The sequence below is a fragment of the Pleurodeles waltl genome, chromosome 3_1 (assembly GCF_031143425.1).
Source record: "Pleurodeles waltl isolate 20211129_DDA chromosome 3_1, aPleWal1.hap1.20221129, whole genome shotgun sequence".
In the NCBI taxonomy this organism is placed as follows: Eukaryota; Metazoa; Chordata; class Amphibia; order Caudata; family Salamandridae; genus Pleurodeles; species Pleurodeles waltl.
In genome coordinates this window covers 1,958,738,556-1,958,762,304 of record NC_090440.1, presented here as the reverse complement: position 1 = coordinate 1,958,762,304, position 23,749 = coordinate 1,958,738,556, and the positions used below count along the sequence as shown (strand labels likewise).

The 23,749-nt window shown below is 47.5% G+C and overlaps 1 protein-coding gene across 16 annotated transcripts in view; it reads left to right on the top strand.

Moving 5' to 3' along the window:
* The window catches only part of NCOR1 (nuclear receptor corepressor 1), a 1,251,773-nt gene that overhangs the window by 759,421 nt on the left and 468,603 nt on the right, over window positions 1–23,749 (top strand). For all 16 annotated transcript variants that reach the window (XM_069226323.1, XM_069226317.1, XM_069226319.1 and 13 more), the window contains one exon: window positions 8,168–8,251. In XM_069226323.1, the coding sequence (XP_069082424.1) occupies window positions 8,168–8,251 (84 nt within the window). The remainder of the gene's footprint in view (window positions 1–8,167; window positions 8,252–23,749) is intronic.

Sequence of the window (23,749 nt, the reverse complement as noted above, 5' to 3'; positions counted from 1 at the left end):
TGCTACCTTGAAGGCCCCACAGTGCAGGATATTCCCTATCTACTTCATTTGCAGATTTCAGGCCTAGCCTTCACCTCCATGTGGCTATGCCTGGCTACTGTGGCTTCTTACCGTTTAAATAGGCAACATGCCTCTCTCTCCGTAATTCCAGTCAATAAATATTTTATGGAAGGGCTCAAAAGGGTAATTTCCCCTCAGGCTCCACCAGCCATAACATGGAATCTCAACATTATAGTGACAAACAATTGGTCCTCTATTTGAGCCCCTCTACTCCTGTCCCCTTCAGAACATTTCTTGGAAGGTGGCATTTCTAGCTGCTGTCACTTCATTCAGGCGTGTCAGTGAGCTACAAGCACTAACTACAGAAGAACCTTTCTTCCAAGTTTATAGCGTTAGGGTTGGCCTCCATACCAACCACAAATCCCTCCGTAAGGTAGTCTTCCAGTTCCCCCATAATGAGCTCATTGAACTCCCTGTTTTTCCCCCACTACCTGACCCAGTTCTAGAATGGATTCTCTGTACTTTGGATGTGAAGCAAGCCCTCATGTAGTACTTTGATAGAACTAAGGGCCAGATGTATCATGGTATCGTTTTGTATTGCCTAAATAGCGAATTTTAAGAAATTGCTATTTGAGAAATGCAAAATGGTACGTAAGAAAATAGCGAATTCCTATGAATGATTTCTTAAAATTTGCAATCATTATTAGGGAATCGCTACTAGGGAATGGAACTCATTAATCCTTGTGGGCCTGAAGGCCCATAATTACGAATGGTTTTGCATTTCCTAATTTGCGAATTCCTTTTAGGGGCATGAGTGTGCTACATGGCACGTTTAAAAAGGCATTTTATTGCATTTTACAAATTGCACATGGTTATCACCAACTTGGAGTTGATAGTAATTGCATTTCCTAAATGCCCAGTTCGTATTTAGGAAATGCATGATACATGTGCCTAGGTAATCGCTAATAGGTATTCCCTGTTTGCGATTTCCAATTTAGGGAATCACAATTTGCAATTCTCAAATTTGAGTCTCAATTTTAGGGAATCGCTATTTTAGCAATTCCTTAAAATTGCACTGCAAATGAATTTCGTAAATTGTAAAAGGCTATTTTGCATTTGTAAACAGTGGAATTTTGCGATTGGCACTGTTTACAAATGCAAAATAGTTTGATACATTTGGCCCTAAACCTTTTAGGAACACACAACAACTCTTTGTTGCTTTTTCCAAACCCCATAAAGGGAAAGGTCTGCCCAAATCAGACATTGCAAGATGGATTGTGAAATGCATCCAAACATGCAATGCTAAACCCTAGAGAACTTTTCCCGTTCTTCCTAGAGCCCATTCCACTCAGGGGAAAAAGATCCTCCATGGCCTTCCTCAGAAACCTTCCACTTGCTGACATGCAAAGCAGCCATCAGGTCAACATCGCACACTTTTACATGTTACTGTGTGGATGTATCTGCACGCCAACAAGGTAATGTTTGCCAGGCAGTACTCCTTATACATTTCCAGTATACAGCAACACCCACAGGCTAGTGACTGTTTTTGAGAGGACTGCTTTACAGTCTATGCACAGCATGTGTATCTAGTGCCACACCTGACTCGAACAGGTAATGTTACCCTGGAAGCATCTGTTTTTGGCGTTTAGTGCTGTAGATTCATATGCACCCACTCACCTCCCTGGACACCTGTGGCCGTTGCAATGTCTCTTACTACCTCTTTTCCGTCTTTTGCACGGACATCTCTCTATACTTCACTTAACATTACATCCTCACCTGCCATGTGGGAATAACAATCTAACAATGGCATCAGTGACCGTGCACATTACCAGCAACTGGAAGAGTTGCAGTACCTTGTGACTCGAAAGACTTCTTCGATGAAAAACGGCTTGCACTGTTTAAGGTCAAACACTAGACGACAGGAATATGCACAGCAAGTAAATCTACAGCACTACATACCACAAACAGATCCTCACTGGGTAAGCATGTTTCCTTACGATACCTTGTAAATTCTATATCTCAAGAACATTCTGCTGGATGTTTTTTCATTGTGGTGTCTAAAACTACATGATACAATCTATTTTTATAAGTTGTCATTGGGTTTCTTTGGTGTCATGTTGATTTCGTCTGTTTAAATATTTTACACTTGTTCCTTTGTGCAAGCCTTTTTTTCTTAGTCACGACTACCTAGGGTTGAGCTGAAGGTTTGGCAAACAAAACCTCGGGGTCCTAGAGGGGTTGGTAAGTGTATTGCACAGTGAGGTTTCACAGCCACACGATATATTACACCCCATTTCTTCAGTTATGTCACCAGAATGTCTTGAACACAATAGGTAGGTTCTGAGATATGGGCCCCTTAATGATAAGAGGAGCTCTTGAGACTCCGTAGTTGGAGCTGGCCCACTCTTCATTTTTCCTTTGAAAAGCATACAAGTGAGCACAGTCCTTAGCAAAACCTTGAAATCTGGTTACTTGTGGGCAGTTCACCAGAATATCACCCTTTACTTTTTTTTTCTCCATGTGCATCATGAGCACTTTTGTTGGGTGGGATTCTAGTTCTTGGATTGGTTGGTAGCTTGTTGGGCTTTACATTGGTCATATTGTACTCTTAATCAGAACTATTGTAAGGGGCCACAGTTTTAATTCCATTCTTCTGTTACTAGAGTTGTACCCAAGTACCAGAGTTTTTCCAAACCTTCCATGTCTGTATCCTTTGCACCCTTTAACATGCAAGTGTTTAGGTCCACAAAGAGCTAGAGACCGATGCTCTTCTGAAGAGCCTTAACTCAAATTAAGCTATGCCCTGTAGGATAACAGTTCACATGGGGCAAAAGTTAACATTAGCCTAGCTGTAAAGAACTATATTATTTTTAGGGGGCCCTTATCTTCCCCAGATTGTTCTAGTGCCTTCTGGCTATTTATGTGCATTGTCCTATTTCTTAAAGCACTGACTGGACAATGATGTTATTGCATGTAGTTTGCTTTGTCATACTGAATCAAACTCTAACCCTTTCTAAATTCTGGAATTAAGCCTTGATTACTCATTCTTACTATCTGTAGAGCCAGCAGTAACTTGGATTTATAGTAGCAGGGGTGCAGCGATTGTGGCCCTGGCACCCAACTGGTAAATGACATAAAAAATCAAGGATACTGGCCGGTAATTGCCGACTGCCCTAGGAATAAGAGAGTAAGTCTCATGTAAGGCAATCTATATTACATGCACACCAGCACTGCATATTGCTACCAGTCTATGTTGTTTGCGACATCACTACAGCAAAACTGCTGGACGCTTACATGTTGTGTCAAGGCTATTTCTTTTCTGGCTCTATTCCTCTTTTTAGCCTATCTCTATGAACAGTGCTCTTTGGTTTGCCACATAGTGACATTAAGCAGCTTATAAGTAATACATTCTTGATATGTACCAAACATTAATAATATAACGAGAGAACAGGTGGCCAGTCTAACCAGCTGACCTTTTGAGACTGAAGTATTCATTTGACCTTGTTCTTTAATGCATCAAGTATAGCCATTTGGTTTCTGTAATGCAGTTGAGGGATTTGATCATGCAAGCATTCTAAATTTCCAGTGCAAAAGACAAAATGTAAGCTTGTTGTTGACCTCATATTCCTATTAACTGATAAAAATTTCTAGCTGCAGGTTGCTTACCTTAGAATTATCCCCAGGCGTCAGACTGGATCCTGAAAATGTTCGAGAGCAATACCCCTGTGCCCTGATAGGTGGCGTTTGGCTCCACATGGCACTGTCGTCCATGCCAGAAGGGACATTTGCGTTGCTTATATGGGTGCCACTCAAGCACGTTGGCTTCCTTTTCTTTTCTTTTTGCACCAGTCAGCACAGATTCAGAGAGACCTACCCCTTAATCACATTTTGACTAACCTTTTTTTTACTTTTGTTGAAGTCTTTTTGTGACAATCTTCTCTTGGTGTGGTGATTTGAAGGCCTATTCCAATTGCTGTGCTATGAACCCGAAGACCTTGAGGGAGCAATCCCCCGAGCTCCTGGCAGCTTGATGTGCAACGCCGCGACTATCTAAAACTCGGTCAAGAGGAAGGTCCCAGGACCAATTGCAGAGACAAGATCTTTGCTGGATTCAAAGTTGTTGGGTCACTCTGGTAAGCCCCACTGCAACAAGAGCAAAATTCAAAGAAGTTTTCGTCTTTACCTCATTCGTTGGCAGACGAGGGAATGCCAACATTTGATGCCTGGCTCCGTGGCTGAGCCAATGCCTGGGCTGTCGTCACGCCTCCCATAGTTTCCGGGTGCCAAAGCTATCCCCGCCTAACATCAGGAGTTTTATGAGGCCATGCGTCTCATATTTAGGTGGGCCTCATCTGCTGGCATGCATTCGGGCCCCACACATACAGGAGGGGCAGTTACTGAATCCACTGACGGCCCCCTTAAATCCACAGCTAGATCCGGACCGGTGCCGGACATCCCATCTCGACCTTCCTCAGCGCCAGTCCTGATGCCAACACCCATGGCACCTTCCAGACAGGAGTCTAAGCCCTGTTCTTTTGGGCTAGGACTCTGGGAGGATTGGGAGGTATCGCTGGACCCTTAAGAATACCAGTCCTACGACCCAAAAATGGACTGGTGTAAGGATTTGGCGAAAGCCTGCAGACTGGACACATCTCCGGATGCGGCATGCTCTTTTCCCCCTACTGTGGTTATGGAGGAGGGAGCATCTTTTGCTATGATGGTGAGAAGGGCGGCAGAGGTCCAGGGCCAAATGGAGAGTCCAGGATATTCAGGCTATGATATAGATGTTTCAGCCTCTCTCCTGGATTTTGATGCGACTCACTGAGGCTGCTAGGCCTTGGGGCCTCATGCGTCCTGCTTGTGACACATGGCCGTTGCCATAAGCTGGTTGTAAAGAGGGACCTGAAGTTCCAGTGGACGCAGCATTAGGGGAATCTCTCCAACATGGTCCAGGTCTCGAAGGGAACTGCTAAAGATCTGCTGTGGTACTAAAGAACCGTGTTTGGGTCCGTTGCAGCCCCGCTCCCTTCCCTAATCAGATCTGACAGTAGTGACAGATGCAAAACTCCTGAGATGGGAGGGCCATGTGGGAGAGGTGGAGTTCAGAGCAAAATCAGGACTACCTTCTGGAACTTCAGGCGATCCATCAGGCATTAAAAGCCAGTCTATCCTTTATCAAAGGAAAGCTGGTACAGGTATTCACGGGCACCATCAACGACATGTGGTACTGCAACAAACAGGGCGAGGTGGGGCTCTTTCAAGAGGGCCCTGCATCTCTGGACAAGGCTGGAACATCCATGCAAATCCCTGGTGGCCAGTTCACCACCTGGTTGGCTCTCTGAATGTCAGGGTGAACAAACTCAGCCGTCGATGCCTAGTGGATCACCAATGGTGTCACCATCCAGAGGTGGTGCAAGGTGTCTTTCAGCAGTCGGTGAGCCTATGTTAGACCTGTTCGCCACTGCCAGCAATACGCAGTGTCAGCAGTTCCATGCTCTGGAGTTTCCAAGGCAGCTCTTGCTCTGAGACACTTTTCGTCTCAAGTGAAGATCAGGCCCTTCTGTGTGCCTTTCCACCCATACCACTTCTGCCCAGAGTTCTCAGGAAGATCAGGAACGACCAGGCACAAGTCATCCTTCTGACTCCAGACTGGGCTTGAAGAGTTTGGTATCCCGAACTGTTGAACATAGTCATCTGATCAGGCTGCCCCTTCGGGATGATCTTGTCACAGCAGCAGGGGAGGGTTCTCCACTCAACCCTGTCAACACTTAGTTTTCATGAGTGAAGACTGGGCGGTGACAGTTGACAGCTTTCCACTTTGTGCCTGCAGTCTGCAATATTATTCTGCCAGACATCCCTCCACCAAAACGGTATACACCTGCCTTTGGGGTAAGTTTGTGGCATGGTGTGCAGACAGAGAGGTTAAGCCCCTTTCTGCTCCTCTTTCTCAGTTTCTTCTGTTTGTTCTTTCCCTTGTCCAGCAGGGCTCTGTTCTGGGCACTGTAAAGGGCATTCTTTCTGCTATATCTGCTTTTCTGCGGTTGCAACACCAGCTATCACCCTTCAAATCCCCTAATGTACATGGGTGTTTGATGGCATGTTTGGCTGTAGATACTGGCAGTAGTGCCACAGAAGCCGCCTTTTTTTTTTTTTTTTTTTTTTTTTTAATTTTTTTTTTTTGGGTGGAAGCCAAATGTTTTTTTAGTTGAGGAGAAGGGGCTTCTGTACTCACAGTACTTTGACCCAGCAAAACATCCTGCTCTTGAAGTTGAGCACGAAGACTGAGCCCTGAGTGAAGAACGCCTCTTCCTCTGCATCAGAGGCCTCAGGGAGTTGTTGTTCCACTTCCTTGACATCGTGGTGGCAGAAGTTTCTTTGCATTTGCAACATGCCAGGCGGTCTCAGAGTTTTCATAGACCAAAGTGAGTTGCAGGCCTTACAATCCTCCTCCCTGTGTTCCGGAGACAAACACCGGTTGTAGACCTCATGGGGATTGGTCCGATGATATTTGGCATATGAAGGGCCCCGCTGATAAGTAACGTTGATCCGACTAGCGATAGTTTTAAGAAAGGCGATACGCAAGATGGGATACATGTTCAAAAACAATACTGACGAGGATTAGGATGAAGCGTGAACTGAGAGGAGCCTGAAACGGTCTCGACCGGGAGGACAAGCACACACGACAGCCGAAAGAAAACAATCTAAAAATGGAGTTGACGCCTTGCGCATAATCACCAAGAGGAGTCACTCTACCACCTGACTCAAAAGACTTATTAAAAAAAAAAAAAACTTGCACACATCCAGACCCAACACTGATGGCAGGCGTAAGCAAAGCATGTGAATTTACAGCACTACATGCCACAAACATATGGTACCTGGGTAAGTAACATTTTCCTTCTGAAAGGTTTGCAGTATGCTTCCTTCTTCTACTTTATCATGCCTTAGTGAGACCTTAATCTAGTCCTGATGTTCCTAATGTGTGTTCCCTTTGAGCCTTTGTACAGTTTTCCTCTTAGGCTCATTTCCATCAAGATGGCCTGCATGGTGGCAGTAACATCTGCCCCAGAGGGTCTGTGAGCTGGCTGCAGGCTTTGTCCTCCGAGCCTCCATACCTGAACATCTACCCTAACAAGCCAGTTCTGCAAACTTGAGCTTCCTTTGTTCCACAAGTCACTTCTTCCTTTCATGTAGGCCAGTCCATCACCTTACCTACTTTATCGCTCTGTCATATCCTTCTAAGGAAGAGGAGTGACTCTACCGTCTTGACCCGAAAAGAGCATTGCCATTCTACTTTGACTGCAGAAAAGAGTTCTGGGTGGATGACCCATTCTTCTTTGGGTATGACTGAGCTAAGAACGAAGGGAAAGGCTTGCAGAAGAGGAACGTCTGCCAATGGATCGTGCTCTGCAATAACATCTGCTACACATTGGCCAAAAAGCAACCCTTGAAGGGCTTGCATGCTCGTTCCACCAGAGCCAAAGCAGCAACCAGTGAGTTCTGAATATCTGCAAGGCAGCAACGGGGACATCCCTGTACACGTTTACCAAGCACCACTGCCTGGACACCCATAGGGATGGACTTTTTACCCTTTCTGTCCAGCAGGACGTAGTGTTTTGAAATTGTTTTTCAGACCTGCCTCTGGGCAGGTGTTGCTTAGGTATCTATTCTAAGGTAAGGAATATATGGCTAGAAGTTTCTATCAGATTAACAGGTTACTTACTTTTGTAATGCATTATCTGGTAGAAACACTTATCTATCTGCTCTTTCCTTATCGACCAACCCACCCATCCACCATGCTGTGCGAATGGATTTCTAGGGTCAGGGCTTTTCTCATTCAGGGCCCTAGTCTTCCACACCAGTGCTTTTTGGGGCTCCACGCTCCTGTCATGGAAAGTTGTGAAAATAAATTGACGCCAGTGTGCTGGGGTGGGGCATATATAGGCACCGTGCACGACACTTCTCGCGCAGGTGACTCCAAGCGGAGCTGATCGACACTACCTACTGGCATGCAGGGGTGGTGCTCATGTAAAAATCTAGAATCAAGTCTGACGCTTGGAGGTAATTCTCAGGTAGAAAGTCTCTACGAGATAAGGTGTTACAGAGGTAGATAACTTGTTCTTCAGTCTCCAACTCTAAAGTTATCTGTCTACATTTTCTACTGTTGTAGGATTAATATGTCGTGCACTGCCCAGAGGAAGCCCTCATGCAGAATTGAAAGAAAGAACAGTCCTCACTGGCTCAATAATGCAAGGTAAGAAGGCATGACCCACTCTAAAATTTCTTAAACTCACAAGAGGGATACAGCAATACTGTGTGGGTATTCAAGTGAATGCCGTTATGCAGCAATGATAGCTATATCTACACCTGCATGCGCTGTCAAAGTGTCTGCTACCAGCTCCTACTGACTATTTTTCAGCTGAACCCTCTTATACCAGTGCATACAATAATGCATCTTCTGGCATTGTAATAGTCCTGTATGCATGGCTACACATCTGGCCTTTGCTGGAGTTTCTGGCATTCATAAACCCGGGTCAGTGGGATGATTGTGTTTCAGGCCAATATGCACTGCTCTCTACAATAGTGGTCACTCACACACATTGTGGAAGGCATGCCCTTGAAAGACCCAGTTCTGCATATGACCATTACTACAGACACCTCTCTCATGGATTTTATCTCACAATGCAATCCAAAAATTCTGGTCACCCTAATACCAAGGTCACCACATGAACCACTTAAAACTTTTAGCAATACAAACGACCTCACATATATTTTGACCGAGGTATTCAAGGAAAAGTAGTCAGAAACAGAAAAGACAACATGACAGCTATGTATTTTAGCCAGAATTAGGAAGGCACACATTCACCTCAACTGTTATCTAGCAGAGAGCATATGTCATTGGGCAATCTACCACAATATGTATCTGCCGGGGGTAGCCAACAATTTTAGATACCTACTCAGACGTACGCTTCGACAAATCCACGAGTGGGAACTGTACAACGAGGTCCTCCACAGATACTTCCAATAGGGGAGCACTCCTTAGATAGAACTGTTCACCAATGCAGAAAGTGCAAATTTCCCAGGCTTTGCCATCATATGCCCAACCCACAGTCCATGGGAAAAGTACTGTGAATTAACTGATCAGGGATATTTCTGCTAATGATCAGGAACCTAGGGAAAAATCTCTCTACCTCTTTCTAGTCAGTTAGACAGTACTGGTTCTTCGCTGTTCTGGAACTATCAGTCAGCCCTCATGAGAGTCTTCCTCTCAAACCAGGCTTGCTCATGCAGAGCCACAGTCAGAATAGGCACCCAGACCCTGCAAAACTCAATCTTGTGATTTGAGACCTGAAGTCCTAGAGTTCGGTTATCTCTGACTGCCCCAAGAATGTATGTCCATCTTTAAAGAGATTTAGGAGACCGGGAGCCTGTGCATGCTATGCAGCCAGTTCAGAGAGTTTTGTTCACTACTGCATTGCCAGTCAGTATGACCGTTTAAACTCCTCAGTACAAGAGACTGTTACTGTTACTTACCTTTTCCACTTCAAAAAGATAAGATTAGCCTGTACATCTATTTACTTCTACCTAGCCTCAATTGCAGCCTACGTGCAAAACAGACAGCATACATCCTTTGTTCAGGATAACAGTTATCAAAGCATTTATGAAGTAACTAATAAGGATTTACCCTCCAGCACCTCCAGCCCTGGTTTGGAACCTCAACAGAGTTCTTGTCAGACTGATGGGACCACCTTTTTAACCTTTTCATTCATGCCTTCTCCAAATCCTTTGGTGGAAAGTAGCCTTCCCAGTTGCCATCACCTCACTTAGACATATTAATTAATTACAAGCCCTTGTTATCCAAGAACCCTTTACTTTGGTACAAAGATAGGGTGGTTCTCAAACCCAACACTAATCTCTTTCCTAAGGTAGTAGCACCTTACCATCTCTGTCAAACCGTAGAACAAACAAGCCAGATTCTGTTGCAGAAAGAGCATTACACACCTTAGATGTCAAAAGGTCCCTCCCTCTCACTACATAGAAAGGACCAAACCGTTCTGCATATCTGGTCAGCCATGTGTCTCATTTGGCAACATCCCCTTAGCTAGTATTTGCAAAGCAGCCACATGGTCAAACCTTCATAAGTTTGTTAAACCTTATTGTGTGTGTATATTTGCCAGGCAATATAAAACATTATTCCACACATCTGTATCATGTATCATCAACATGCTAGCCACTGTGGCTTGGAGGGCACTGCTAAGCGTGTGTACCTATAGCCACAATGCTTTGAACAGAAAATACTACTTAACCTGTTTGTAGCTTGTAGTTCTGTGGATTCCCATGCTCCCACCCACCTCCCTGGATGGATGTGCAGTGCTGCAGCTCTTTACTATAACTCATTTAATTATACATTTTGCCAATACACTTTAGGAAGCTGGATATCTATGCAGTGTACCAAATGTAAGGGGTACATTATGCAGATAGTACATGTAGGAAGTTGGCTCTGTATATACTATTTCAAAGTAAGAAATAGTGTGCACAGAGTCCAAGGGTTCCCCTTAGAGGTAAGATAGTGGCAAAAAGAGATAATTCTAATGCTCTATTTTGTGGTAGTGTGGTCGAGCAGTAGGCTTATCAGAGGGTAGTGTTAAGCATTTGTTGTACACACACAGGTAATAAATGAGGAACACGCACTAAAAGACTTAACTCCAGGCCAATAGGTTTTTATATTGAAAAATATATTTTCTTAGTTTGTTTTAAGAACCACAGGTTCAACATTTACATTAAACACTTTCAATGTAATGTACTTCACTTAGATACTTTAGGAACTTTGAATGAAAACAATATCATGTACAGTCTTTGTAAAAATGGCAATAAGCTATTTTCAAAGTGGACACTGCAAAAATCAACAGTTCCTGGGGGAGGTAAGTAAAGGTTAGATTAGGAGGTAAGTAAAACACTTACAAGTCTCAGTTCTGGGGCTTAGGCAGCCCACCGGTGGGGGTTCAAGGCAGCCCCAAAGTTACCACACCAGCAGCTCATGGCCAGTCAGGTGCAGAGGTCGAAGAGGTGCCAAAAACACACAGGCGCCTATGGACAACAGGGGTGCTCCGGTTCCAGTCTGCCAGCAGGTAAGTACATGCGTCCTATGGGGCAGACCAAGGGGGTTTTGTAGGGCACTGGGGGGACACATGTAGGCACACAAAACACACCCTCAGTGGCACAGGGGCGGCCGGGTGCAGTGTGCAAAGCAGGCGTCTGGTTTTGTATAGGTTTCAGTGGAGGGACCCGGGAGTCACTCTAGCGGTGCAGGCAAGCACAGGGAGAGGGCTTCTCGGGACAGCCACCACCTGGGCAAAGCAGAGGGTCACCTGGGGGTCACTCCTGCATCGACGTTTGGATCCTTCAGGTCTTGGGGCTGCGGGTGCAGTGTTGGTTCCAGGCGTCGGGTCCCTTGTTGCAGGCAGTCGCTGTCAAGGGGAGCCTGTGGATTCTTTCTGCAGGAGTCGCTGTGGGGGCTTAGGTGGGTTGTCTCTGGTTACTCACGGGCTCGCAGTCGCCGGGGAGTGCTCCCTGAGGTGTTTGTTCTCTGGATCTCGAGCAGGGGGCGTCAGGTTCAGAGTGTGAAGTCTCACGCTTCCGGCGGGAAACGTGCAGTCTTTGAAAGTTGCTTCTTTGTTGCAAAGAAGTAGCTGGCTGGTTTTAAACAGGGCCGCTGTTCACTGGAGTTTCTTGGTCCTTTAGTCCAGGGCAGTCCTCTGAGGCTTCAGAGGTCTCTGGTCCCTGTTGGATGCGTCGCTGGGGCAGGTTTTCGAAGTTAGAGACAGGCCGGTAGGGCTGGGGGCCAAAGCAGTTGTCGTCTTCCTCCTTCTCTGCAGGCTTGTAGGTCAGCAGTCCTTCTTGTTTTTCAGGTTGCAGGAATCTAGTTTCCTAGGTTCTGGGGTGCCCCTAAATACTGAATTTAGGTATGTGTTTAGGTTTGGGAGGGCAGTAGCCAATGGGTACTGTCCTTGAGGGTGGCTCTTTGTGCTTCCTCCCTGAGGGGAGGGGGGCACATCCCTATTCCTATTGGGGGAATCCTCCAAAATCAAGATGGAGGATTTCTAAAGGCAGGGGTCACCTTAGGGGCTGTGCTGACTGGTGGGTGACTCCTCCTTGTTTTTCTCATTATCTCCCCTGGACTTGCTGCCAAAAGTGGGGGGCTGTGTCCAGGGGGCGGGTATCTCCTCTAGCTGGAGTGCCATGGGGCGCTGTAACACGAAGCCTGAGCCTTTGAGGCTCACTGCTAGGTGATAAAGTTCCTGCAGGGGGAAGGTGTGAAGCACCTTCACTCAGAGCATGCTTTGTTTCTGTCCTCAGAGAGCACAAAGGCTCTCACCTGAGGGGGCAGAAACTCGTCTCTCAGCAGCAGGCTGGCACAGACCAGTCAGTCCTGCACTGAAGGATTGGGTAAAATACAGGGGGTATCTCTAAGATGCCCTCTGTGTGCATTTTTTAATACATCCAACACTGCCATCAGTGTGGGTTTATTATTCTGAGAAGTTTGATACCAAACTACCCAGTATTCAGTGTAGCCATTATGGAGCTGTGGAGTTCGTTTTTGACAAACTCCCAGACCATATACTTAATATGGCCACACTGTACTTACAGTGTCTAAGAATGGACTTAGACACTGTAGGGCCATATTGCTCATGCAGCTATGCCCTCACCTGTGATATAGTGCACCCTGCCTTAAGGCTGTAAGGCCTGTTAGAGGGGTGACTTACCTATGCCACAAGCAGTATTTTGTGTGCATGGCACCCTGAGGGGGATGCCATGTCGACTTTGCCTTTTTCTCCCCACCAACACACACAATCTGCAATGTGCATGTGTTAGGTAGGGGTCCCTAAGGGTGGCACAACCCATGCTGCAGCCCTTGGAGACCTTCCCTGGTCACAGGGCCCTTGGTACCACTGGTACCTTGTACACTTGACTTATCTGTGTGCCAGGGTTCTGCCAATTGTGGAAACAATGGTACATTTTAGGTGAAAGATCACTGGTGCTGGGGCCTGGTTAGCAGAGTCCCAGCACACTTCTCAGTCAAGTCAGCATCAGTATAAGGCAAAAAGTGGGGGGTAACTGCAACAGGGAGCCATTTTCCTACAGTACAGGTGACCCTTCTTGGTTTACAGGGTTAAAAGTAATAATCTCAAAAACTCCCTTTGATGGTAGTGTGGGCGAGCTGTTAGGCTTATCAGAGCGTAGTACTAATCATTTGTTGAACACTCAGTGTCAATAAATGACAGACACTCAAGCAGGAACTCAAGACCAAGGTTTGGAAAAATAGTTCCTTTGTTGATATAATGTTTCAACACAGTTGTATTGATTTAGCAAGCAAGTAACGCTTTTACTCAAATGCGCTTTGCAAACAGTTATCGGGCATTCTCTGCGGATTGTAGTGTGCTAGGTCTGCAGGAACACAAGCAAGACCAGCGATAGTTTTACCTGCCTTCGGGTGCCCGGGTGCAGTGGTGCTAGTCGAGTCAGGTGTCTAGCACACCACACGGTTGGCGACGAGAAGGGCCACCTAGAAAGACATTGCCAAAAGTCCACCAGCTGCCCACATGTATAGCTTCTTTGGCCTTCTTTGTCCTCTTCTTCTTGGGTCAGATGATTCTGTTCTTCTGGTGTCAAAGGGCCACCAAAATACTCAATTTAGGGTGTTAAGGGGACTGTAGAGTAGTAGCCAATGGGCTACCTACCCTAGAAGTGACTTCACCCCCTATATGCCCCTTCCTGTGGGAAGTGGGCATAACCCTTTCCCAGAATTCCTACTTCCAATAAAATCAAGATGGCGAAACCCTTCCTCAAGTGTCCACTTCGGGTAGCCCCCCATAGGGATTTGGCTAGCCCAGAGGTGAAACATGCCTACTGCATAACTTATTTTCCCACCTGTCTGGGTGCCAAGTGGGCATCAGGGCCGGCTGTGGCACCTCCCAGGTCTGGAGAAGCCAGGGTTGCATACCAAAGGCGGCAGGGACTTTGAAGTCTCTGGACGTGGTATACAGATGCACTAGCCAGCTTGCAGGAGTAGGCAATAACACCTTTCCTCTGGAGCAGGCAGTGTTTCTGACCTCTGACAGCACGAGCTCTCACCTCCAGGGCTTCAGAAACCGGTCTGTGGTGGCAGGCTGATAAGGACCAGTCAGTCAGCACCCTAGGGACTAATAGGTTTCAGGGGGCACCTCTAAGGTGCCCTCTGGGTGCACATCATAATAAATCCAAGGCTGGCATCAGCCTGGATTTATTAAGACAAGTTGTTTGATACCATACACCATAGGTTTCATTGAAGCCATTATCTAGCTGTGTAACTCGTAATGATGAGTGTCCAGTACATACCTAAAGATGGCTCCACAGGAGTTCTTGATCCTTTGTAGTTGCAGGGCAGTCCTCTGAGTCAGCAGAGGTCGCTGGGCTCGCACGATGCGTCGCTGGTGTAGGTTCTCTGAAGTTGGAGACAGGCCAGAGGGGATGGGGCCAAAGCAGTTCTCTTCCTTCTTCTCTGTGGGGTTTTTCAGCTAGGCAAACTTTCTTTGTAGGTCGTCAGGAATCTGATTTCCAGGGTTCACGGTCGCCCCTAAATACTAAATTTAGGGGTGTGTTAGGGCTGTAGGGCAGTGTCCAATGGCTACTGTCCCTAAGGGTGGCTACACCCTCCTTGTGTCCACTCCCTCTGGGGAGAGGCGCACATCCCTGTTCTTATTGAGCTAAATCCTCCAAACCAAGATGGAGGATTTTTTAAGGAGGGGGTCACTTCAGCTCTGGTCACATTAGGGGCGGACCTGGCTGGAGGAGTGACTCCTCCTTGTTTTTCTCATTATCTCCCCGTACTTGCTGCCAAAGGGGGGGGCGACTGTGTCCGGAAGGGGGGGGAAGGGGTGGGGGGCGGTCCAGGCGGTCATCTCCACCAGCTGGAGTGCCTTGGGGCTTTGTAACACCAGGCTTCAGCCTTTGAGGCTCACCGCCAGGTGTTACAGTTCCTGCAGGGGGAGGTGTGAAGCACCTCCACCCAGTATAGGCTTTGTTCCTGATCAGAGTGCACAAAGACACTCACCCCATGTGGCCAGAAACTGGTCTGGCAGTGGCAGGCTGGCAGAGACCGGTCAGCCTAGCACTAGTAGTTGGGCTGGCATGCATGGGGCAACTCTAAGTGTTCAACCCTGCCTTGTGCCTCTGGAAATCGGGAAGTTTTCAGATATGAGTTGCTCTGTTTTCACCCTGGCCATCAGCCTAGTGAATAACGTGCAGACCCATTTCTGGAATTTGTGGCTAAAGCCCATATGTCGGAGGAAACGTGAATAAGAACTCACAACTAAGGGTGTTGAATGATTTCTCGATATTCAATGACACCGCAACTCGATCATACGCCTCAGGGTGAGTTTCATGCATTATACAGGGAGTGCAGAATTATTAGGCAAGTTGTATTTTTGAGGATTAATTTTATTATTGAACAACAACCATGTTCTCAATGAACCCAAAAAACTCATTAATATCAAAGCTGAATATTTTTGGAAGTAGTTTTTAGTTTGTTTTTAGTTTTAGCTATGTTAGGGGGATATCTGTGTGTGCAGGTGACTATTACTGTGCATAATTATTAGGCAACTTAACAAAAAAAATATACCCATTTCAATTATTTATTATTATCAGTGAAACCAATATAACATCTCAACATTCACAAATATACATTTCTGACATTCAAAAACAAAACAAAAACAAATCAGTGACCAATATAGCCACCTTTCTTTGCAAGGACACTCAAAAGCCTGCCATCCATGGATTCTGTCAGTGTTTTGATCTGTTCACCATCAACATTGCGTGCAGCAGCAACCACAGCCTCCCAGACACTGTTCAGAGAGGTGTACTGTTTTCCCTCCTTGTAAATCTCACATTTGATGATGGACCACAGGTTCTCAATGGGGTTCAGATCAGGTGAACAAGGAGGCCATGTCATTAGATTTCCTTCTTTTATACCCTTTCTTGCCAGCCACGCTGTGGAGTACTTGGACGCGTGTGATGGAGCATTGTCCTGCATGAAAATCATGTTTTTCTTGAAGGATGCAGACTTCTTCCTGTACCACTGCTTGAAGAAGGTGTCTTCCAGGAACTGGCAGTAGGACTGGGAGTTGAGCTTGACTCCATCCTCAACCCGAAAAGGCCCCACAAGCTCATCTTTGATGATACCAGCCCAAACCAGTACTCCACCTCCACCTTGCTGGCGTCTGAGTCGGACTGGAGCTCTCTGCCCTTTACCAATCCAGCCACGGGCCCATCCATCTGGCCCATCAAGACTCACTCTCATTTCATCAGTCCATAAAACCTTAGAAAAATCAGTCTTGAGATATTTCTTGGCCCAGTCTTGACGTTTCAGCTTGTGTGTCTTGTTCAGTGGTGGTCGTCTTTCAGCCTTTCTTACCTTGGCCATGTCTCTGAGTATTGCACACCTTGTGCTTTTGGGCACTCCAGTGATGTTGCAGCTCTGAAATATGGCCAAACTGGTGGCAAGTGGCATCGTGGCAGCTGCACGCTTGACTTTTCTCAGTTCATGGGCAGTTATTTTGCGCCTTGGTTTTTCCACACGCTTCTTGCGACCCTGTTGACTATTTTGAATGAAACGCTTGATTGTTCGATGATCACGCTTCAGAAGCTTTGCAATTTTAAGAGTGCTGCATCCCTCTGCAAGATATCTCACTATTTTTGACTTTTCGGAGCCTGTCAAGTCCTTCTTCTGATGGATACAACTACCTGTGGATTCCTCACCTAATGAATACTCCCATGGCGCCAGTATTCGACGGAAATCTTCTTACTAGTCTCTGCACGTCGACGAGGACGTCACTCTAGCTCACGCGACGCCGTCTGACGTCATACAGGCAATAAGAGGTCCTCTACTACGTGCGGACGTCAGTTCCCTTTTTTCCGTGCATTCGAAACGGTTATCTTCGAGGGAGCAACTGTTACTTTTGTGGTTACAGTGTATTTTTGCTGCGTAGTCTTTCGCTGTGGTAATAATGTCGCAGAGAAAGTCTGGATTTAAGCCTTGTCGTGAGTGTGGAGGCAAGATGTCTGTGACGGATTCTCATTCCGATTGCCTTTGGTGTTAGAGCTCCGACCACGACGTCTCGACTTGTGATTCATGCCAGCACATGAATCCAAAGGCCCTCAAGGAACGTGAGGCAAAGCTGTTTATGGCAAAATCGAAGGAGAAGCATCACAAGAAGTCTTCTTCTCCAAGACATCGGCGTCATCGAGACTCCCGGCGCCGTAGAGAATCTCGGCGTCATTCGAAGGAGACTCGTTCCAGGTCTTCGGATCGGCGCCGAAGGACATGGGAGATCAGTCCCACGGTTACGCTGCATCCTTCGACGCCGTTGCCCTCTCCGGCGTCTCCAACTTCACCTAGACAGGCGTCGGTGATTGAGGTATTGGAGCCGCATAGTTCCGGCGCAGACGTCGAGGCCGGCGTCGGGGTCGCCTCCGAGACAGGCACCTCAGTATCCGGCTTTTCCCACCCCTGGAGCCGATAGTTCCGCATTCTTGAATGCGATGTATGCCATCTTCCAACAGATGGCTCCAGGGGGTGCTCCGGCTGGGCCTTTGGCCTTTTCTTTCGGTGATCCTGCGCCTCTTCGGCCGGCACCCTTTATGCCCTTTCTCCCTTTTGGGAACGTGGGCTCGGCGCCAGTGTCGGCGCCGGTGGCCGCTCCGGTGGCTTCAGAAGGATTGGCCCCGGGGATTTCCATCCCGTCGACATCGACGTCGGGATTTCGGCCTGTGACTCCGGTGGGTCCATCTGCTTCAGCTGCTCTTTCGTCGGCGCCGAAGTTACCTGTGGCGCCGGACGCGGCGTCGGTGGCTTCTGAAGATCGGCGCTGATCTTCGACTTCGGCGGAGGCATTGTCGACTCCGCGTATTGAACAACGACTTCATTCGAGGAGACGTGCTCTCCGTGTATTAGAAGAGCAGGAGTACCAACGAGCCCTGGAGGAAGGAGAGCTAGAGGACTCGGGTGATGGGCTGCGTGGACTGGAGTCGGCCAGTGGGCTGGACACTTCCCCTGAGTGGGATCTTTCGTCCCCGGGGGAATATACTGAGGAGGCTGCTTCCTTTCATGCAGTGGTACGGAAGGCAGCTAGTTTTTTGGACTTGCCTTTGCCGGTGGTGGAGGCTAAACAAAACCTTTTAACAGAGGTGCTACATCCGGCCTCAGCTGCGGCGGAGCCTCTGTTGCCATTTAATGATGCTCTGCTGGATCCGGTGTTAGAGGTGTGGAAGAGGCCGGCATCTTCCCCAGCAGTTCACAGAGCCGTGGCCAGGAGGTATCGGGCGGCTCCGACTGACCCTGGTTTTCTATCTAGGCACCCTACGCCGGAGAGCTTGGTGGTGCAGGCCTCCTGTTCATCCAAGTCAGCGCCTGGTTCTTTCCCGACGGTGCCTGGGGACAGAGATTCAAAGAAGCTAGAGGCGCAGTCCAAGAAGATTTTTTCATCCTGCAGTCTGGCGTTAAAAGCCACCAATGCAACCTGTATCCTGGGGAGGTATATTCATGCTCTGATGGATGACATTTCCTCATCGTTTACAGAGCTTCCCCAGGGTCTTTTGGATCTTGTTTCAAATGCCCAGGCTGCTGCGACCCAGATTATCCAGACGGGACTGGATACCACCGACTCGGTAGCCAGAGCAATGGGCACAACTGTGGTGGCAAGGAGACAGGCCTGGCTCCGTAACTCGGGCTTTTCTGCAGATGTACAGTCCACATTGTTGGATCTCCCGTTTGATGGGGACAAACTGTTTGGAGCCAAGGCTGATTCGGCCTTGGAACGTTTTAAGGAAAGCAGGGCCACGGCTAAGTCGTTAGGGCTCCAAGCTCCTTCTTCCACGGCCTCTTCCAGATTTTTCAGGAGGTTTCGTGGATTTGGGCGTGGCTCTTCCTCCTCTTCCTTTCGGGGAAGATATCAGCAACCTGCCTCTTCCCATCCCTATAGATCTTTTAGGGGGAGAGGTAGGGTCCGCACCAGAGGAGCCTCTCAGCAGCACTCTGCCTCTTCCTCATCCTCTGGTGGGGTGCAGCAGGGGAAGCAGCCTTAGGCTTCCACCATTTCCCACTCACTCCTCTCCTGTAGGGAGAAGATTACAGCATTTTCTCACCAAATGGAAGACTGTTACAACGGACACTTGGGTTCTCAGTATTGTGGGAAAAGGCTACACCCTTCCCTTTCGGGAGTTCCCGCCCCTCATCCCGCCCCGCCCTTCTTATTGTTCAGAAGAACACCTCCTGTTGCTAGAACAGGAGGTACAAGCCCTCCTTTCCAAGGGCGCGGTGGAGTTGGTCCCAGAGCAGGAAAGGGGTCGAGGATGTTACTCAAGGTATTTCCTGATTCCCAAGAAGGATGGTCGTTTGAGACCAATTCTGGACCTGAGGATCTTGAATTGGTTCCTCAAGCAGGAAAAGTTCAAGATGCTGACCCTAGCACAGGTGCTTTTGGCGTTGAACAAGGAAGACTGGATGGTGTCTGTCGACTTGCAGGATGCTTACTTTCATATCCCGATACTCAAGTCACACAGGAAGTATCTCCGGTTTGTGGTGGGATCGCAACACTATCAGTTTGCGGTCCTTCCGTTTGGTCTTACTTCAGCACCTCGAGTCTTCACGAAGGTGATGTCGGTGGTTGCGGCAGAACTCAGAAGGAAGGGGATAGCAGTATTCCCTTACTTGGACGACTGGTTGATCAAAGCCAAGTCCCCGGAGCTTGTGTCGATCATCTGCAGTCAACAACCCAGTTGTTGTTCGACCTGGGTTTTTCGGTGAACGAGCCCAAATCTCACCTAGAGCCCTCTCAGCGCCTCCTGTTCATAGGGGCAGTACTGGATACAACATTGGGTCGGGCCTTTCCTCCGCCTCAGCGGATTCAAGATATTCAGGATTTGGTTCCAATGTTTCGAAATGGAGCGGTAGTTCCAGTCCTCAAGGTCCTTCGTCTGCTCGGTCTGTTTGCCTCCTGCATTCTGTTGGTCACGCATGCTCGCTGGCACATGAGGGCTCTTCAGTGGTGCCTCCGAAGGCAGTGGTCTCAACACAAAGGGGATCTAGAGGGTACTGTCAAGATCTCCAGAGATGCTGCTGTGGATTTGAAGTGGTGGATTGCAAGCAACAATCTTTCACAAGGAAAGCCGTTCCAGCAGTCGCCACCAGTGGCCACAGTCATAACGGATGCTTCCACTCTAGGGTGGGGAGCTCATCTGGGGGATCTGGAGATCAAAGGTCTTTGGTCTCCAGAGGAACAGATGTTTCACATCAATCTGTTAGAGTTACGGGCTGTACGTCTGGCTCTCAAGGCCTTCCTCCCTTCCCTTCGTGGTCAGTCGGTACAGGTCCTAACGGACAATACTACTACGATGTGCTACATAAACAAGCAGGGGGGAGTGGGGTCGTACCTTCTCTGCAGAGAAGCTCTTCGACTATGGTCCTGGGCAAAGGACCATCAGATTTGCTTGATAGCAAACCATCTGGCCGGAGTCTTGAACGTGCGTGCGGACAGTCTCAGTCGCCATTTCTCGGCAGACCACGAGTGGCGTCTCCATCCAGATCAAGTCCGTTTAATCTTCCAGAGGTGGGGGTTTCCTCGGGTAGATCTGTTTGCCACTCGAGAGAACGCGCATTGTCCGTTATTCTGCAGCCTCCAGTATCCGATGCAGGGAGCATTGGGGGACGCGTTTCAAATAACCTGGTGCGGCTAGTTACTTTATGCGTTTCCTCCCATACCCTTGATTCCTCGAGTATTGAGGAAGATTCGCCAGGACCGGGCTCTAGTCATCCTAATAGCTCCGGATTGGCCAAGGAGGGTATGGTACTCCGACCTTCTCCAACTCTCAATGTGCCCTCCGCTCCGTCTCCCTTTCAGGGCAGACCTCCTCTCGCAGTCGCAGGGGCAGGTTCTACACCCCAACCTCCAGAGTCTGCACCTACATGCCTGGAGATTGAACGGGGCAACCTGAGTTCCTTCTCTCTCCCACCTGAGGTAGTGGATGTTATATTAGCGGCCAGGCGACACTCCACTAAATCTATCTACGCTAATAGATGGTCTAAATTTGTTGCGTGGTGTGGAGAGAGGCAGATTGATCCTTTGCATGCTCATCTATCGGACGTTTTGTCTTTTGCTCTGTCTCTAGCGCAGAAAGGTTGTGCAGTGGCTACCATTAAGGGTTATTTATCGGCCTTGTCAGCCTTCATATGTCTTCCAGACCAACCATCTTTATTTAAATCCCCTATTGTTATCAGATTCTTGAAAGGTCTTCTAAATAAATATCCTCCAAAGCCATTCGTTATGCCGCAATGGGATTTGTCCTTGGTCCTGACTTTCCTTATGGGGTCCCCTTTTGAACCTATGCATTCTTGCCCCTTAAGGTATTTGGTTTTAAAAACAGTCTTCCTGATAGCTATAACATCAGCAAGGAGAGTGAGTGAGTTGCAGGCCTTATCAGTAAAGCCCCCTTATACAACTTTTTATGGGGATAAGGTGGTGTTGAGGACCAAGGCTGCTTTCCTCCCGAAGGTTGTTTCACCCTTCCATTTGGCTCAGGCAATTACTTTGTCCACGTTCTATCCTCCGCCTCATCCTTCCAAAGAGGAAGAAAGACTACACCGTCTGGACCCAAAGAGAGCGTTGAGCTTCTTTATTGATAGAACAAAGGATTTCAGGCTGGAGGATCAGCTGTTTATTGGATACGTGGGCAAGAGGAGAGGAAAGGCAGTCCACAAGAGAACACTATCCAGGTGGGTTGTTCTTTGCATTAAAATCTGTTACTCTTTGGCAAAGAAGGATCCTCCTGAGGGCATTAGAGCTCATTCCACCAGAGCTAAGTCGGCCACTTCGGCCTTGGCCAGAGGTGTTCCTGTGGTCGACATCTGCAAGGCCGCAACTTGGTCGTCCCTTCACACTTTTGCAAAACATTACTGTTTGGATTCTGAGGTTAGAAGGGACGGCCATTTTGCACGGTCAGTGCTGCAGGATTTCTTGGTTTGACCATTTAGGCACCCACCGCCGGGTGTGGTACTGCTTTGGGACTCTATTCATTAGGTGAGGAATCCACAGGTAGTTGTATCCATCAGAAGAACGAGTTACTTACCTTCGGTAACGACTTTTCTGGTGGATACATTAGCTACCTGTGGATTCCTCACGGTCCCACCCGCCTCCCCGTTGCCTTTCTGGTCTTACCAAGTAATCCTTGAGTACGCTCCTCTTGGTCTTTGAGGGTGCAATAGATGTTGTATATATTATATTTATATATATGTATATATGTATATATCTTTGTGTATATACTTGATGTGTATATATATTTTAAAAAGAGAGAGTTATATATATATATATATATATATATATATATATATATATATATATATAAAAGATTTACAGTTATTCATGCAATGTTGTGTATTTTTACAATGTAATGGGATGTTGCCTTGCTCTTTCATTGCATTGCCTGGTTGTTCTCATGCACGTAAAAAATGATTGGTACTGACGTCCGCACGTCGTCGAGGACCTCTTATTGCCTGTATGACGTCAGACGGCGTCGCGTGGGCTAGAGTGACGTCCTTGTCGACGTGCAGAGACTAGTAAGAAGATTTCCGTCGAATGCTGGCGCCATGGGAGTATTCATTAGGTGAGGAATCCACAGGTAGCTAATGTATCCACCAGAAAAGTCGTTACCGAAGGTAAGTAACTCGTTCTTTTGACCCATTTTGCCAAAGGAAAGGAAGTTGCCTAATAATTATGCACACCTGATATAGGGTGTTGATGTCATTAGACCACACCCCTTCTCATTACAGAGATGCACATCACCTAATATGCTTAATTGGTAGTAGGCTTTCGAGCCTATACAGCTTGGAGTAAGACAACATGCATAAAGAGGATGATGTGGTCAAAATACTCATTTGCCTAATAATTCTGCACTCCCTGTATGCAAATAGCACCTAATGTTAAGAAACGTCCTTCTGCGGCCAGGTATGAACCCAGCTTGGTCTTCATGGACCAGAGTCTTGACAAGGGAAAGGAGTCTGTTTGCTAATATTTTACCCAGTATTTTAAAGTCAAGATTAAGCAGAGATAAAGGTCGGTATGACCATAAATCTGTGGAATCCCAACCCTGTTTTGGTAAAACTACAATCCGCGATTCACGTTGCGAGGTCGGTAGTTCTCCCCGTGTACATGCCTCTTAGAAAAACTTCTAACAATAGTTGGGCAAGATGTGAGGAGTATGTTGCGTAATATTCTATCGGCAGGCCGTGTGTACCTTGTCTACCGATTTAGTTCCGGCTACTTGGAATATAGCTGCGCGTAGTTCCTCGATCCAGATAGGTTCCTCTAGGGCAGCTGCCTGCACAGGGGAAAATCAGGACACTGGGCGACAGTCATAAACACCTCTAGGTGGGAAGTGGGGACACTTGATATAGAGTGTGAATAGTATGCATCGTTAATTGCGGATTGTGTGATGGCCATTGTGCCATCGTGTAGTTTGGCTCCTATGGGTGTGTTTTGATGTTCTGCACGCATGAGCCATGCTAATAATGTCCGTGCTCGGTTGCCCTCTGCATGCAGTCTCGTTAGGTGAAATTTGTAGTCATGCTTACTGAGGTGTATTTTGGCCTCACTGTAGTTTCTGGAGTTCACGAAGACTAGCTGGATCGGCCAGTTGGCTTGCAATCGCTTTCTCCAGCGGGCAC